This window comes from Mesoplodon densirostris, chromosome 1 (assembly GCF_025265405.1).
Source record: "Mesoplodon densirostris isolate mMesDen1 chromosome 1, mMesDen1 primary haplotype, whole genome shotgun sequence".
Lineage (NCBI taxonomy): Eukaryota > Metazoa > Chordata > Mammalia > Artiodactyla > Ziphiidae > Mesoplodon > Mesoplodon densirostris.
The window spans coordinates 112691040-112709683 of NC_082661.1; the positions used below are offsets into that span (position 1 = coordinate 112691040).

The 18644-nt window shown below is 49.7% G+C and overlaps 1 protein-coding gene across 2 annotated transcripts in view; it reads left to right on the plus strand.

Annotated features, from left to right (window-relative positions):
- Positions 1–18644, plus strand: part of SLC35F3 (solute carrier family 35 member F3) — a 289160-nt gene that overhangs the window by 179198 nt on the left and 91318 nt on the right. The window contains exon 1 of one of the 2 annotated variants that reach the window (XM_060089980.1): positions 7408–7483. The exons of the other annotated variant lie outside the window; for it this stretch is intronic. Within the exon in view, the coding sequence (XP_059945963.1) occupies positions 7408–7483 (76 nt within the window). Of the gene's footprint in view, positions 1–7407; positions 7484–18644 lie in introns of those variants that run through there. 2 annotated transcript variants of the gene reach the window in all.

The following is an 18644-nucleotide window of genomic DNA, read 5'->3' on the forward strand; positions in this document are numbered from 1 at the left end:
AGGTCCCTGCCTCACAGGGTGTACAGCCCAGCAGGAAGCGGAAAAGAGTATACAACTAACTGCAGGGCGGGGCAGAGGTGATCACTGCCTCGGACAAATGCAAAGGGTGTTCTGAGTCAGAGCAGGCCCCGATCTCAGAAATCAGAACTTCTGAACTTGTGTCCGCCCCACTTGAATGGTCCTCATGGAACGGCATCCTTGCCTGTGGGTGCTGCCCTGCCCTGCGCTTAGTAACTCAAGAGTGGAGTGGCTCCTTCCCAGACCTATACATCTTTCCTCTTTTCAAGCCGAGTCTGAAGGCCAGTCCCTTTGTTTCACCCCTGGAAACAAACACCAGCCAAGGGAGTCTGCCCCGGGTGTTGACAGGGATGTGATGTAGGTCAGTATCCTAGCTCCTACCCCGCAGGGGGATCAGACGGGAGGCCAGCTGTGGTCGATGAATCATCTGGAAAACGGCAGGCAGCTATTTCTGAGCTAAATGCCATCGGATCGGGCTCCTCACCTTGAGTCCACTGTCCTGGTCTCTAAAGCACTTCCTCTGAGATGAAGCCAGTGAGGGCCAGAGAGCCCTGGGCACAGGGGAATCAGCCAGTGCAGTTAGTCACCCCTGGTACCACGAGGGCAGAAGGCACAGTCCTGGAGGAGGGTGAAGTCGACAATTCTAGAACTCTGGGTCCCGTGAATTCCCCCCCCCCACTCCTTCCCTCCCTTTATCCCTTTTTTCCTTCCTGCCTTCCTTCCTCTCTTCCATCTTTCCTTCCTTCCCTCCTTCCTCCATCCCACCCTCCCTTCCCTTCTCCCTTGTTTCCTTCCTGCCTTCCTTCCTGCTTTGAGCACCTACTACATAAGCCATACACTGTGTTCGGCCCTGGAGATAACAACAAAACAGAGATGGCCCCTCCCCATTAAAGAACCTAGTGGGAGAGACTGAAAATAGTGCCTGATGTGTTCTGAGTGCTTGCCATCTGCTACATACTATTGTAATCACTTACCATAGTATCAATTTCTTTACTCTTCACAACAACACCATAAGGTATCTACTATTATTATCTCCATTTGAAGGATGAAGTGGCTGAGCCTGGAGAAATTGAACAACGTGCCCTAATGAAACCTTTTATAAGCAGTGCCCCTTTCTCTACTGACTCAGGGTGTTGGAAGGCGTGGCAGCTGGCGTGTCCATTTCCCAAGGTGGAAGAGAACAATCATTTCTTCAGTACCTACCGGGGACCAGACACTGTGTGGTCCCTCTACACCCCTCAGCTGTGTTGGCACCTAGCTAGGTCTCTGAAGTCCCAGGAGAGGGAGCCCCAGGCTAATCCAGGCGTCCACCTAGGAGCGGCCCCAGCTGTGCTGCTCTCCCTGAGCACAGGACAGCCTAGGATCCACAAAGGAAACTACCGGACATCCTGTTCCACCTCTGTGCCTCCCCCATCATTCATCATGATCCCAGCTCTGGGCCCGGCATGACCACAGGGCCAGCTGTTGTCTGGTCACCATGGAGAAGGCTTGGAGGTGCCTGGACAGGATGTGTCTGGAAGCCCACGGGTGACATCCAGTGATCCGGTCTCTTGATGTCCTGCCTGGAGTTATCCAACCTTGACATTTCTCCTTAGAGAAAGAGGAGAAATCCTATGGAACCACAATGAGTCTGAGTTTATCCTGGTCATGCACATTGCTGAAGAAGAGAAGGGAGATGTGAAGATAGGGAAGGCCACCATCTTGTTTCCTGCACTTGCACTTGAAGTTATTGAAAAATGTTATCAATTATTCCTGCCAGATCAGGGCAATGAGCTGCCCAGTGCATGAGAGTTAATTTCTTTTAATCATTAGACTTTCTCTCCTGTTGGAAATACCAGTGTTTGTTCCACTCTGAAAGCTTCTGAATGCTGCAGACTGACTTATTTGGGTAAAAGTCCATTTCTGGTTCCTGGAACTACTTTAAGTGATTATTTTTAAATGCTGGTAACCACAAAAATAATTTATTACCCTTACTACTTAACACTGTAGGAGGACGATGAAACAGTGTTAATATTTCAGAGTGAATTAATTGAAGTGGTCTGCTTTCTGGCTATTTAAAATCTTAGCTGGATTTTAAATTTTTATTATTTATTTTGAACCGATTAAGTAAAGATCTTCACATACAAAGAATATTATTGTTAACAATATTTTTCAAATCACATTGATTATGACCCATGAGTAAGGTATAAAACCAACTAAGTTGATCACAGTCGGCATTTTTTTGCAATGAAAGAACACAAAAGAATAGAACAAAATGAATAGAAAAAGAATAGAATAGCCAAAACATGGTAAAAGGTATATTTTATTAAATATTAAAATCAGTTATATATATGTTTGTATATGTAAAACATATTTTCCCAATTTTAAAAATGATATATAGGGCTTCCCTGGTGGCGCAGTGGTTGAGAGTTCGCCTGCTGATGCAGGGGACACGGGTTCGTGCCCCGGTCTGGGGGGATCCTACATGCCACAGAGCGGCTGGACCCGTGAGCCATGGCCGCTGAGCCTGTGCGTCTGGAGCCTGTGCTCCGCAACGGGAGAGGCCACAACAGTGAGAGGCCCACATACCGCCAAAAAAAAAAAAAAAAAAAAGATATATAATTTACGAACAGTAAAAATCCATCCTTTTTACTATACAACTTTATGAATTTTGACAAATGTAAATGTGTTTCTAACTTTGTCCAAAAAGTGAGAAAACCACTTAAAGCAAGAGTCTCCTTAACTAAGTGGAGATATTCACAAAGAATAAGATCCTTTTAAGACCTTTGGAGGTAGTGACAATTGTCTTATCTAAGAAGATAATTTCACACACCCCAAATTTTAAAGCCAGACAGGATCTTGGAAACTATAGAGTCAATGGTTTTCAAAACTTTCTTTTTATAGTGACAACATTTTTATATACCAAATCTAACATGGAACCCTGACAGGTAAAAGTAGAGTTGCTTTGCATACAGACCAGGAAACACAGTTTGAAAACCCTCTCGGACCCAAATTAGGAAACTGAGGCCAAAATAGGCTGAGTGACCACTCAAGGTTGGCCACTCCGATTGGCAAGGCTGGATTCCAACTCAAGCTCTTGGCTGTTGTTCAAGACATTTTCCATGCTGTATGGGCCTCAAGAGAATCATAAGTACCACTTAACCCCACCAAAGAGATTGGATGCCTTCTTGGAAGAGTACAGTTGGACTATAGGTATTCATATACCAGCACAGAGGAAAGAATAGGCCAGTGACCCCCATGGATGGCAGAAGTACGAGTCTGCTCAGGAAGGCAGAACAGGTTATTTGAGCAACACGAGTTATTTCGGGAGGCTGGAGCCTGAGTGTAAGCCCAGAGCTGGGAACCCAGTGCCAGGAGGAAGCATGGTGAGCCTCCAGAGTTTGAGGAATCAGCCAGGCCCTGCATAACAACCCCTTCCTGGTGATTCACCCCAGGCTTATCTGCCTTTTTCTTCCTCAAGGGTCATGGGTGGATCCCCACCGCTGGGTTGCAATTGAAATAGAGCCACTTGGTGGTAGGAAAAAACTGGCTGTTTCACCTCCTTTCTTCTCTGGGCCCCCTCTTTTTACTTCCTCCTCTCTGGTTTGCAAGTGGGAAGTTGGGAGACGGTAGAGATGCTGTTGGGGGCAGACCAGGGAGTGTAACACTCAGGCTTGTGGTGTGTAAGTTCTGCATCAAAGCCTTGTTACCCTCATATCTATTCAGTGAACTTACTTCAGTGATCCGACTGTAATACTAAGGACACAAAGACCATCTCGTCTTTATGAGCACACCATACCAGGCAGCCACAAATGGCCAGTAAATACCGCCCCCCCACCTCAACTGCACTGATGAAAAGAGAAAAACAAACAAGGGAGTGGGGTTAGTGACAAAGAACAGGCTTCTATCAGAACAGCTGCCATCTCATGTAGAGCTAAGGAAAGGCTTGGCTTTGATGGGCGAACCACCATACCATATGTTTTCAGAAGATGACAAGGAAGATCTGGTAATGAATATGACCTGAAGAGTCACCCCAGATCTCCTTTCAGATAAATCCCTGTCATACTAAATTTAAGACAGGTGGATGCCCAATGATATCCTTCAGTTATTAGCTCACACTCATACCCTCCAAAGAGAAATGGAGGTAAGAGGTCAAATGCTCCATCCTCTGGCCTGGATATTACTTATACAAAGTTGTTTCCATTGATATTTCAGGGATCATGTCTCTCTCTTTGTTGAAAGAATTATTAGCACCTTTTATTTTTTTTTGGTAATTTGAGATTTAGGTGTTAAGTGGGGAACTTGGTGATTTTCTAGACATCCCTGAGTTAGATCATTATAGCCTAACTCCAGCATAGAGTTTTAAATTGTTGGAATTCTCAAAATACTAGTGTGTACTCATACACCAATACACAGTTAACTTTCTAGAATAATTTTATGTATGTAAGTTTTTAAATATGCATCCGCATCACACCTACTCCCCAAAATGATGTATGCTGAGGGGTATCAGTACTCATATGGAAATTAGCAGGGACTCCTGATTTAAAATGGAGTGGAGGGGGCTTCCCTGGTGGCGCTAGTGGTAGAGAGTCTGCCTGCCGATGCAGGGGACACGGGTTCGTGCCCCAGGCCAGGAGGATCCCACATGCCGCGGAGCGGCTGGGCCCGTGAGCCATGGCCGCTGAGCCTGCGCGTCCAGAGCCTGCGCGTCCAGAGCCTGTGCTCCGCAACGGGAGAGGGCACAGCAGTGAGAGGCCCGCGTACCGCAAAAAAATAAAATAAAATGGAGTGGAGGAAGTTTGTTTTTTATTTCAGGAGGGAGAGTAAGTTTTTTTGTTTGTTTGTCTGGAGCACAAGGTGAGGGAGCACCCAAGGCTGATCAAGTTGAATATAGAACAAAAGAACAGCACTGAGTACTTAAAATTAAGGCGAGGAAATTGAGAATTGGTACCACCTCTTTGGTAAGCAGAAATCGACAGCCATGAAGAGGTGATGATCTCTCAGGTATCATAAGGTCCTGGGGTATCCTGCAGGGGGAAAAAAGGTTTAGGTAACAGTTAATGAGTGAAATTAATGACAGGGCTATTTAATATTGATAATATTTAATTACCTATTTGGCTTGCACATGACATTGCAATAAATAGAAAGTAGATACCTAAAAAACAATCAGACAGATATTTATTGGACAGTTGGGTTGTGACCTGTGCAGTAGAATGAGGGTGGACAGTTCAGACAAGTGTGAGCATGATGAACTTTTCCAAAACCACATTCAAATGAAAGGAAGTGGATTATGGGTTACTTGTGTCTCCCACCTCGGTTGGAATAGTTGCGTGGAATTTTTGCATTTTACATTTATAATGTAAGAGAATAGCAGAGCAGTGGTAAGTGAAGGCTTTTGATTCGTTCAGACTTGGATTTAAATCCCTGCTCAGCCTGTTGACCTGGGACATTTTAGTTAACCTCTCCTCGCCTCAGTTTCCCCATCTGTAAAACAAGGTAACAATGATTTTTACAGAGCTTTTGTGAGTAGAAGATGAAATGATTTATGTAAAACACTTAGCACAGTACTTGATACATAGTGCTCAAAAAATGGGTACTGTTATGATGTGATATTTTAGTTACTGGGTATACAGTAAATGTTGATTGATGAACTTGATGAAATAACACATAAGAATATCATAGAAGAGGTTTGTTTTTTAGTTTTTTGTTTGTTTGTTTGTTTTTTGCTTTAAGTTTATTTGTGCTTAATATTTACGAGGAAGGGAATGGCTTAGTGACTTACTGTAATTTCATCTCGGGATCTGGGGCAAGCTCCCTGTGAGAGGCGCACAGCGTGGAGGCTACCACTAGAGGGCTCTGAGGAGACCCTAAAAACCTTTCCTTGGCTATAATGATGAGGCAGCAACCCTGGGAAGCCCTGGCTTTTTGGAGACCCAGGAGCCATTCTATTCATCACGGCTGTTCAAGAGGGCAAGTAATAACAAGAACCCTACAAGAGCAGCTTGTAGGAACCACTTCTACCAGAGACCTGGGAGCATGCAGGTGGATGTCACCAGAGACAGCTGGTAGGTGCCAGGCTAGGGAAACCCTGTAGCTCTGAGGTCACTCTCCGCCTCTGCCATGCCACTGAGTTACCCTTATGGGTGCTGAGGATGCCGTCACAGAGTAGAACATCAACTCTGAGACAGGAAACCAGGTAGAGTGGTGGTGGGGGGTTCCGAAACTCTGGGTAAAGACTTAATAATAACAACGAAACCCACCTTGAGTCACTACGCGGAGCCTTCAGATTCCCAGTGGAGACAGACCAAAACGGATAACTGATGGCTGCGCATGCGTGAACGAGATGCCCATAAAACCCTTGGAGTTTGGAGGCCACACAAGTCCTGTGCATCCTACCTGCAGAGATGATGGCAGGGTGTTTTTGATGGTGCATTATCATGGGATAAACGCCCTGGGTACCAGGGAGTCACTCAGGGATCGCCCATCTAGTGATGCAAGAGGTATGTCATTGCTTTTTATCAAGCATCATTGGTCAGTGGCTTACAGGTGGGTCTGAGTGGGAGCAGTGAGACCAGTGCCTGCAGAGGCAAAAGCTGCAGCGAAAACCTGGGATCTGGGCAGAAATGAAGCTTTCCCCGCTTCCCAGGGAGTTTGGCCTCTCCGGACTGGGGCAGGGGCAGGGGCAGAAATCTCAAGCCTTGGTTTTCTTGTGGCTGCCCTGCTTCTCTGGACTTGGCATCGTCTCCAAAAGAAAAAAGAGCTGTCCACCGGGGTCAGGCAGAAAATGTGCCCTAGACTCATTCAAAGAAGTTAATGCCAGCCGCGGGAAGCTTCGCTCTTTTCTGGCTTCCCGTGAACCAATAATTCAGGAATTTGCGCAGGGAGGAGGCAGCTCTCCGTCCGAAGTCGAACAACTCCCCGTTTAAACTTGTGAAGCGCTGAGGCTAAGTTTGCAGGGCCTCCCTCCCCTGCGCTGGTCACAGGAAAGGGCAGGGGCTGCCGGGGAGCTGCGGGCCGGCCCGCTGCCCGGAGGCTGCACCCGGGGCCGGGCTCCGAGGGAGGAAGCCGGGCTGCGGGGCTGGGCGGCCCGGGGCGGGGGGCGGAGCAGGTGAGCCCGCGGGGTGGGAGCGGGGAGCGCACTTGTACGTGACGTTGGAGTTTGCGGCAACCTCGGAGCGGGAGGCTGTGCGCGCGGGTGCGGAGTGGCTGCGCGGCCGGAGGCGATGCGCTCCGCGGGGCGGCCGCCGCAGTGAGCCCCGCGCGGACACGGCAGCCCGGGAAGGCAGGGCCGGGGCGGCCAGCCGCTCGCGCTCCTCCCCGGAGGAGGCCCCCGGGCCCGCGAGGCGCGCTCCAGCCGGACCCAGCATGTAGGCGATCGGCGGCGGCGCTCCTGCAGGCGGACGGCTCATCATGAAGAAGCACTCGGCCCGGGTGGCCCCGCTCAGCGCCTGCAACAGTCCGGTCCTGACCCTCACCAAAGTGGAAGGTAACGGCCCGGGGCGGCGGGGCCTGGAACGGCAGCCCGGCACCCTGTTACCTGTGGCCCCCGGGCAGCGCCGCGCGCCTGCGGGGCTGGCGACTCGGCCGCCCGGCTGCCCCGAGATGCTGCGGGCTGCCCACCCGGCTGCCTCTTTCCCGGGCTCCTCGGCTCCTTCCAGGCCTGTCCTGAGTCCCCTGGGTCTGGAGCATCCCACCGCCGCCCCCCACGCCCCCAGGCTGACCAGAGGCGTTGCTCAGCTGCCGGAGGCGGGAGAGGGTTGGCTGCCGCAGGCTGAGACATTCCCCCCCACCCCGCCCCGCCTCGCCTCGCCTCGCTCTGAGCCTTCCCCAGCCCACCAGCCCAGTGATGCCCCGCTCCGTGGCAGGGCCAGCAGGTGAGCGCAAAGCCACCAGCTGCCTGGAAACGTTTTCTTTCCCCCCAGTCGGGGAACTTGAGGCAGAGCCCAGGGGAAGGAAGAGACCCCCGGCCCCGGCGGCCCCGGAGAGCCGTGCCTTACTCAGACCCAGCGGGCATCCCGCAAGAGCACAGAGGACCTTGCTTTCCCATGGCAAGCATGGGACGGGCAGCAGAGAGAGCCAGCCTCAGTCCCGGACTCCTCCTTCCAGGAGGCAGAGGCGAAGTGGCTGTGTCTCCTGAGAGCTGGCCAGGTTGGCCAAGTGGGGGGCTGGGAAGGGACCGGCAGCAGGGAGACAAAAGCAGACCCCTCAGTTCCAGGCCCTCACTTTTCCTGAACTAAGGAGCCCAGTCAAACAGGAGCCCGTGGGCTCTGAAAGTGAGCCGGCTTCTGCTATGTCCCTGGGACGGCATCCTGGAGCTGGGACCTCTGTGTGATGGTCTCCGAGGACCCTGTATCCCCTCACGAGCTCATGTTTGTTACAGTGAGACTGAGAACCAGTGAGAGGAAGACAGAAGCTAGCAGGGCAGTTGTGTGCTCTGCACTCGGTGGGTCCACAGAAGTCCGCCAGTAGCTGGCCTGGTACCGTTACCCCCCATCCTAGAGATGAGGACTCTGAGGGCCAGAAAGGTGGATGGACTTGTGCAAGACCTACAGCTAGTAGGTGGGGAAGCAGGAATGGAATCCCGGACTGTTGGATACATGCTTTTCAGAACATCACTTTGCACTAACCTTCAACTACTTATCTGTTTCTCATGTCCTACCTTTAGGAGGTTGATTTGTTTTCCTTCTAGTGGCTGTTTCCTCCCTTCCCCCATATCCCAGTCTTAGGAAACACTTGGTATCTTCAGTGCATGTGCTACCTCTGGGGTCGGGGTGAGGCATTGCATTTTCAAGCCTTCTCAGGGACCTTGCCTAGATACATGCGCAAGTTGGGATGGGGAAGGGTTGGATATTTGCTTCCCTTGGGGAAACTGGAAATGTCTGCTCGTTCATGGGGTCTTCATAGGAAGTTGCTCTGCCCGCAATGTTTAAGTCAGCCAGGTCAGCTCTCCTCTTCAGCAGCGGGTACCTGCCCCGGGCAGCCCCCGGCCCACCTTGGGCAGGACAGGTCCCAGGAGCACTCGGAATCAGGCTGGGCATGTATGGCGGGCCTCCGAGCCTGGGCACTGTGACCTCATGTGCTGCAGGGGTCAGTGGGGTGACATGCCAAGCACAGGTGCTTTCCTCTAGCCAGGCCTGGGGCTTGCCTTCAGGGGGTGAAAATGGGGATATCCTCCCCCAAGTCCCTCAGGGCTACTGCCGGGTGAGCTCTGAGCCTCCTGTTCACAGGGACAATCATGGCAAACCATGAGCTTGGTTTTTTTTTTTTTTTAATATAAATTTATTTATTTATTTTTGGCTGCATTGGGTCTTCATTGCTGCGCGCGGGCTTTCTCTAGTTGCGGCGAGCGGGAGCTACTCTTCGTTGCGGTGTGCGGGCTTCTCATTGTGGTGGCTTCTCTTGTTGCGGAGCACGGGCTCTAGGCACATGGCTTCAGTAGTTGTGGCACGTGGGCTCAGTAGTTGTGGTGCACGGGCTTAGCTGCTCTGCGGCATGTGGGATCTTCCCGGACCAGGGATTGAACCCATGTCCCCTGCATTGGCAGGCGGATTCTTAACCACTGTGCCAGCAGGGAAGTCCACGAGCTTGGTTTTTAAACCAACATTTGCATGTAAATGTCTGTGGATAGTGGAAAGTGTATTAAACTAAGAATCGGACAGATCCGGGTATCAAGACTCCCCTTATGCAGTTTGATGTATGTAAATCATAAACACTGAGCCTCAGTTTCCTCAGCTGTAGAAGAGAACTAACAACCTACCTCAGCAGAATTTGGGGAATGAATGCAGTGAGGAAGGTAGGTAGGTGACAATACCTAGCACATGGCCTAGCACACAGTAGGTGCTTAATAAATATCTGGCAATCCTCCAGTCACAGACTGTCTTGCACCTTCAGCAAACCTTCTTGCTGTTCTCAAAGACTGCGTGTGTGGGGTATCTAGAAGTATCTACAAGCGTCTAGAAGTATCTAGAAGCAGCGTTCCAGTGATACTAGAAAGTCTCCAATGGCCTTTTTGTATAGGATACCTATGTGTGTGTCAGCAAGAGTCTGCAGGGCAAGGCTGATTAAACCTGCCCTGGGTATGCCTAGACTTTCATATAGCTCTTTCTCTCTGCCTGCATTTTCCCCCTTGGTATTTGTGTTCAATTTGGCTTTGGGTCTATTTTTTGAAACCATTTGCATCTTGTGTGCTTGTTTTGGAAGTGTTGAATCATTTTGTTTTGCCTTGGATGCACAGGATAAGGTGGTCCCCATACTGTGGCTGTTTCTGTGTGGATGGCAGGCAGGCTTCAGGAACGGAACACAGCCAGCAAGGAATATTTATTACCTTGTGCGGTGTGTCTTCTAAGGGGAGGCAAGAAGGCACCAGCATGTGGTACATATAAAACCAAAATAGAAAATACAGCGCTTAGTGGAACTCAAACACAGGAAGGTGGACAAGATGACTTCATTTACCCAACAAATACCTCCTCCAACCCTGCTTTGTGTCCTTTGTCTACTTAGCTAAGCCCTGGAAATGCAAAGAGGAGAAACGCTAGCTTCATTCTCTTAAGGGAGTTTCAGTCTAGTGGGAAAGAGACATACAGATAAATAACTTATCCAGCGCAAGGTAGTAAGTTGTGCTTCAGAGCTGGGGACAGAGTATTACTGGGACACTGATAACTGGGTAATCTGAGGAGCAGGCTTGTGAGGTAGAGGCATTGCAATGGGAGTGAGAAAACTTGTCAGGCAAGGAGGGGAGAGGACGCTTTTTCGGGCAGAGGGAATGGCGTGTGCACAGGTCTGGCCAGAAAGCATGAGGAGTCTGCAGCTGAGCCTCAGGTAGGAGTCGAGGCTTGAAAAGGGACTTCCGGCCAGGGTGATGGCGTCTGTCCTGTCTGACGGCACATCTTGTTTTCATATTCCTTTCCTGGCATTCCCACTGGACTCAGACCCTGAATATTGATCCGTAACACATCTTTAGTAGAGTATTTACTTGGATCATCTATATTCACAACCAGCTAATTCATGTTCGGTAAAATTACATGCACTGGAATTAACGGTTGAGAACAAGACAGTAAATTCCCCCAAGAGGCCGGCCACATGTAGAACTGCGGAAGGAATGAGGACTTTGGAGTTAGATGGACTGGGTTTGGGGCCCGCCACTCCTGCTGAAGCAGGGAACTTTGGTTTAGTGATTAGAGCTCTCTGAGGATCGGTTTTTTGGTATGGAAATGACAGTTACAATATATCCCTCTTGATAATGAGAGTAGGGAATTCCCTGGCTGTCTGGTGGTTAGAACTCTGCGGCTTCACTGCAGGGGGCGCGGGTTCGATCCCTGGTCGGGGAACTAGGATCCCACAAGCTGCGCGGCGCAGCCAAAAAAAAAGAAATTAAAAACAATGATAAAGATTAAGATGCCATTGGCAGTCTCAGCAAGGGGGAGACAGGGGACGTCCAATTGAGACAAGTTGAAGGTGAGGCTTTGGCAGTTCCTTCAAGGGCAGGTGTGGCGTGTAGGAGACATGGACCCGGGAGAAAGAGGTGGTGGCGGCCGAGTGACAGCTCAGGTGGGAGGTGGCCCCGTGGAGGTGAACAGGCTGGCCCAGAAGCCTGCTGGCCACAGACGCCAGGGAGTTAGGAGGCAGAACCCAGATCCTAGGGCATCGTGGAGACCCCAGGAAGAAAGCCAAGAAAGAGGAAGTGTGGTGGAGCATCAGGTATGGCCAAAGGATGTGGTTGTGTAGAAACAGTTTTAAGTGGGTGCTGGTCCCCCAGCCAGATGGCAAGGGGTGAGTGTTTGGGGAAGGAGAAGAAAAGCAGGTAAAGGTGTCCAGCAGGGAGAGAGGTGGGGGGAGTTATGCTCTCTTTAGGGGGCAGGGGAGGGACTTGGGGAGAGCAGGCGGTTCTGGAAACCAGAGGAAGTAGGCTGGTGCCAGGACAGGTCTGTGGTGGCCCCAGGAGAATGTGATTGACGCAGCTGGTGGCGGGGGAGGGGGAGGCGGAGGGGGGTCCTGGGAGAGCAGAACGGACCAGAGAAGGGGTGGTTAGCCCAGCAAAGGAGAAGGGAAGAGATGAGGGCAAAGACACAGAGAAATGTGGGCTGCCGGGGAGGGAAGCCGAGGACCTGCGCTGGTGACTTGGATCTTCTTTGTCATGTATGAAGTGGCACTGTCTCCCAGAAGTGATGGATGGGAATTCGAGTGATGGATGGAAGGCTCGCAGAGGTGGGACAGTGTTCGCAGGAGCTGTACGGGAGAGGCAAGAAGAGAGGTAGTTCTTAAAAGCCTTTTAGGCGAGTGACCCGTTCTCACTGGTGAAGACACCGTGTCACTTGGGGGGAGCGTGTAGGGGAAGAGCCCCGCCTGGGGCAGGACACGTTTTGTGTCCTGCTCCGCCACTAGCTGATTCATATATTGGATGTGTCTCCTCACCTCCTGGAGCCCAGGCTTCTCTTTTCTGTAAAGAAAGGGGATTCGAGTAGATCTTCCATTGGCTCTTTCAGCAGGAACAGTCTATGAGTCTAGTAAGTAGCTTACTCATTACCAGAGCTTGGTTTATTTGATTAAACCCTTTACTAGCTCTAACCAGAGAGCAGAGCTCTGAGGGAATTAGACCCAGGACAAGTCGGAAATTCGGCGTGTGTGTGCACGCGTGTATGTGCATGTGTGTGCTTGTGCATGTGTGTATGTGCTTGTGTCTGTGTGCATGTGTGTATACATGTGCCTGTGTGCTTGTGTGTGTATATATGTGTGTGCATGTGTGCATATGTGTGTGCATGTGTATGCTTGTGCACGTGTGTATGTATGTTTGTGCTTGTGTATGTATGTGTGTGCATGTGTCTATGTGTGTGCATGTGTGTATATATGTGCCTGTGTGCTTGTGTGTGTGTATATATGTGTGTGCATATGTGTGTGCATGTGTATGTGTGTGCATGTGTATGCTTGTGCATGTGTGTAGGTGTGTATGTATGTTTGTGCTTGTGTATGTATGTATGTGCATGTGTCTATGTGTGTGCATGTGTGTATATATGTGCCTGTGTGCTTGTGTGTGTGTGTGTATGTGCGTGTGTGTATGTGTGTGCATGCGCATGTGTGCATATGCGTGTGCGTGTGTGTGTGTGTTTCAGGGGTGGGATTTGGCATTGGAGCAGGAAGAGGAAAGACCAGCTAGGTGAGCACTTAGATTCTGTGAATCTTCAGCAGCAGGAAAGCACGGGGCTCCAGACAGCAGCCCCCTGATGATGGGGGTACAAAAGGCAGTCTAGAAAGACCCCAAAGAGGAGCATGCACCTTCTCAGCTTTGCCTGGGACTGGCCCAGGCGTTTCCACAGCAAAGCCCCTCTGCCCGGGATGAGCTCAGCCCATCACCCTCAGCCCACACAGAGGGCCTGCCCTCGGGGAGGAGTGAAGCCGAGGAGGACACCTGTCATACCTTAAGGCCAAGTCCACTTGGATCCTTGACCACACAAGCTCAGTCCTGCCTTACAGATGTACGTTACACGACTCCGCTGAGAACGGGATGTTTTAGAAGACAACGCTTTGCGCATCAAGATGAGTTGTGTAACCACCCAGGCCACCAGTTAAAATATCACCCTTGTTCCCCTGCTCCCCTCCAGGGGGGAAGGCTCCACACACCCCTCGCTGCCTGGGGGGCTGCGCTGCACGCAGTCTGCCCTCCTGAACCCCGCTCTCCCCGTGAGACATGGCAGCCAGACTCCCACCACACGGATGTGAGGGCATCCTCTGATAAATAGAAATGGCAGAGAAGAGGGGTGTGTGCTTGTGTCAGTGTTTGCGTGCGGGTCACCAGCAGCGCTGGAATATCTCCTGATCTGTCCTTGGTGAGCGCCTGCTGTGTACAGAGGTGTCATGTGCCGGGCGGGCAGTGGAAACGGTGAGACTTTGGGAGGCTGAACAGGCCACAACTGGCAGGCACGGGGATTAAAACTGATCCCCTCCAGCCCAGGTGTCTTCAGACCACGGGTCCAGACAGGCCCTTGCTCCCCTCCCAAGTGGCCTCTTCCCTCCCTCAAGGCGCAAAGGGCATTATTTCAAGCTTACCCATATCTAGTCACGTTCTCAGAAGTCACGTGCGCCTTGGGCTGTGAACATTGCAGAATTGTCTTAAATCCACTGCAAGAGGCACAGTGATTTGGACATTGGGAGTTATTCGGGGACCTCTAAGGATGTGAGGAGTGGGGCAGAAAGGCCGGTACAAGTGTCTGTTCACTAGAGTGGTGGTGATGGCAGGAGAGTGGACCAGATCTAGGCGTGATTCAGACTAGCTCTGCAGCCGGGTGGAACTTATGGGGAATCTCGGACAAACCTCCCATCATCCCACTCCACCCCCCAAAAAGCAGCCTTCATTCACTTCCCAATTCTGTATCCACACCAGGGAAAGAATTTGGGTTTTTAAAAACAACTTTGCAGCTGCCAGGTTTTCTTCTATCTCTACACACGGATCTCCAGGAATCACAACAAAGACTTAAGCAATTCAGAGAAGGCAGACAAATATAAGGTAGTACCTGATATTTCTAATCTAGTCATCTGCGGCAGTTCTTTCTTTCTTTTTTTTAAAATATATCTTTTATTTTAGAATAGTTTAGATTTACAGAAAAGTTGCAGAGACACTGCAGAGAGTTATTAAATACTTCACATCCAGTTTCTCCTATTATTAACATCTTCTCTTAGTATGGTACATTTGTCACAATTAATGAACCAATATTGACACATTATTATTAACTAAAGTTCATACTTTATTTGGGTTTCTTTAGTTTTTAACCTAATGTCCTTCTTCTGTTCTAGGATCCGATCTAGGATACCACATTGCATGTCTTTCTAGTCTTCTCTTGGCTATGATATGGCAATTATTTCTTCTCCTAAGAGGTTATCCCAGTAAATAGTCATCCACAGCTCGTCACCACACCCTGTCCAGCACAGTGACAGCTCTCGGTCCGTGCCTCACACCTTCACAAACACAGCTCAGTCCCTTCTGTAATACCCTCAGGTCAGTCTGCTCAGGTTGCCATGACAAAGTACCGCAGCTTGGATGACTTAACAGACATTTATTTTCTCACAGTTCTGCAGGCTGGAAGTCCAAGATCAAGGTGTGGGCAAATTTGGTTTCTGGTGGGGACTCTCTTCCTGGTTTGTAGATGGCCACCTCCTTGCTGTGCCCTCACATGCCTCCCCTCTGTGTGCACAAAGAGAAGACAGGAGAATATAAGTCCACCAACCCTGTCAGATCAGGGCCCCAGCCTTATGACCTCATTTAACCTTCATTATGTCCTTAGAGGCTCCATCTGCAAATACAGCCATACCAGAGGTTACAGTCTTAGCATATAAACTGAGGGAGGGCACAGACACTTATCTCATAACAGCCCTTATTCCATGGTGGTGAGTCCTAGCCCAGAGTTCCATACATACTCAGGATGTTCCAAATTTAAAAACAGAGCTTGTCCTCTTGGAATCTTGAAGTCCCCCTTTAGTGATTGGCAGTTCTGACTGGGGTGTTCAGCACCATGGCCCTGATCAACTTCCAAAGGGAAGACTAAGGGTTCTCTGCATTCCTCTGGATGCTTTGGAGTCAGACAGATGCTTGGAACTGCTTTCAGCCCCTCACTAGTCTGTGACCTTGGGAGAGTAACTGTCAGACCCTCAGCTGTCCCATCCACAAAGCAAGGATAGTCACACTCCAACATTAAGACAGGTTTTTAAAAAAAGGTATATAATCTCCTGGCAGAGAACATGGCATATATGCTGTGTGTTTAACTATCACTTGGGGGATTCCCTGGCCATCCAGTGGTTAACACTTGGCACTTTCACTGCTGTGGGCCCAGGTTCAATTCCCTAGTTGGGGAACTAAGATCCTGCAAGCCACATGACACGACCTAAAAAAATTAAAAAATACTGTCACTTGTCTTTTACTTCCCTGTGCCCTCCTTCTTCTCCCTTACTCAGAGTCAAGTTTAATTATCTGTGGATTCTATCTTTTTCCAGGGACAAGTGCCAGTCAGGAGCATGGCTGAGGCCTCAGCATGTATGAATAGTGGGAACATTTTCTGACCCAAAGTCCAAGAATCCAAAAAGATGGTCTGGCAACTGCAGGTGGACATCATTGGTCAGGATATGTAAAATCAGGATTGCTTTGGGGACACCCAGGGCCCATGGTGGCCTGATACACATGACAGCCTTTTCTTCCCTTTCCTCCAAACCACTGCCTGAGAAAAAACAATCACCCATAAATTCACTGAGCAAGTATTTAATGAGTAGATGAGATAAACAAAACCCAAACTGCATTTTTGGGAGATGAATTTCACTTGCAAATGGCCATAAACAAAAGCTTTCTTCCAAGCTCCTGATTTTATAAAAGCTATTTAGTTGGGTGGCTGGGCCCTGAATGGGTATATGCATCAGTGATCAACAAATGGGAAAATTGTTCATCAAGCCCTCTTCCCCTGGGCAATCCAGAAAAATAAAAAGGTGGTGGCTGTATTCCCAGAGCAGCCGTCAACTGTGTTTGTTTGGATTGGATTTGGAGACACAGAACCATCTATGACGTGGACACTGTAAGCCCCTCCACTCAGACTGAGCAAGCTCTCCTAGGGAAGGGGGTGTCTGCCTTATGCCCCACAGTAGGTGTCAATAAATGTTTGTTGGCTGAGTGGCCTAAAAATTTAACTAGTCCACCCAAGGGAAACGAAAACATATCCACACAAAGACTTATATGTGAGTGTTCATAGCAGCATTATTCACAGTAGCCAAAAAACTGGAAACTATACCCCTGTCCATCAACTGATAACTGGATAAACAAAATATGGGACTTCCCTGGTGACACAGTGGTTAAGAATCCGCCTGCCAATGCAGGGGACACAGGTTCAAGCCCTGATCAGGGAAGATCCCACATGCCGCGGAGCAACTAAGCCCGTGCACCACAACTATGGAGCCTGCGCTCTAGAGCCCATGAGCCACAACTACTGAGCCCTCGTGCCACAACTACTGAAGCCCGCGCACCTAGAGCCCGTGCTCCACAACAAGAGATGCCACCGTGATGAGAACCCCTCGCACCGCAAGGAAGAGTAGCCCCCGCTCGCCGCAACTAGAGAAAACCCGCACGCAGCAATGAAGACCCATCGCAGTCAAAAATAAATAAGTTAAAAAAATATGGAATATCCTTATAGACTACTACCCAGACGTAAAAAGAATGAACTCCTGGGCTTCCCTGGTGGCGCAGTGGTTGGGAGTCCGCCTGCCGATGCAGGGGACGCAGGTTCATGCCCCAGTCCGGGAAGATCCCACATGCCGCAGAGCGGCTGGGCCCGTGAGCCATGGCTGCTGAGCCTGCACGTCTGGAGCCTGTGCTCCGCAATGGGAGAGACCACAACAGTGAGAGGCCCCCGTACCGCAAAAAAAAAAAAAAAAAAAAAAAAGGCTTTGAAAAATTAACTGTATAGATCTTACTGATGGAGGTGTCATTGGGAGGTGTTTTCTCCTGCTCTCTACACGATGCTATCTCTGCTTTCAGGAGGCTGGGACCAGGCCAGCCAGTGGATGGTTTTTGAGCCCATCGCTGGGTCCCTCATCCCTAAGACATGACTCTTGCACTTTCTAAGTGCAAAACTTCCTGGACACTTCTTCAGAGAGCGTCACCAAGGGTCTCCTTATTCTCAGGGGACCTCAAAAAAGAAACATTTGTGTTCTCTTGGAAGTTTGCAAGAGCCATTTTATGGGAACTTGAAGTTGAGAGTGAGTGATTTTTCCAATTGCTCTAGCTTTCTCATTGGAGAAATGGCTTTCACTAAATAAACTTTAAAAGCCCCCAGTTCATCATTTGCTCAGCAGAAAGCAATGGACAGCTCGTGAGACAGAGGACTTGCCTGGGTCCCAGAATGAGTTAGTGGCTAAACCAGACCTCCAGCTCACCCATTAGGACCTAGAGTTTCTTTCCACTGAGCAGACATTGCCTCTAGGTACTGCTTGACCGAAGAGTGCATATGTTTTATAAATTCCTGGTAGGAGAGAAGTATCAGGTGTGATTCTGCAGGTAGGACTAATATATGGTTTCAGTAAATTGCCTGAGTCTGAACAGAGCTCAGGATGGAAGTTCACGCACAGGTACGGCTATATCTTGGCACGCCGTGGAGTATACATTGTATACTGGAGAACACTCCCCTTACACACACACACACCCACACACACACCTTTCTCCAAAATGCTCAGTGGAAGCAGCTCTGGTAATAGAACTGGGGAGAGCCCGCCTGTCCCCCAGCGCTTCCGAGTGAATTAAGTGGCGTAAACAAAGCAGCAGTGACCACATCTGTCAGCACAACCATTGGGCCAGAGAATATAATCTACTTTGCACTGAGCCCAGAACTCTTGGCTCAAGTGCAAGGTTAGGATGGAAAGTTTCAAGATCATAAATAGAGGGGATGTTAGCGAGTGAGGGTGACATAAACAGTATTTCTAGTTGTGTGATAGGAGTCCAAGGAGCTGGGACAGGACACAGTGTGAGGCTCATTCAGTACTGATTTCTTCGAGGCGCTCTGTACTGCCTCTTTCAGGGCTGGTACAAGAGAGATACCAAGCACAGAGGAATCCCCGACTTGTTAATTCAGGAGGGGAGAGAAAGTAAACCAAAGTTTCTTGCACGGGAAGATATGAGAGGCTTT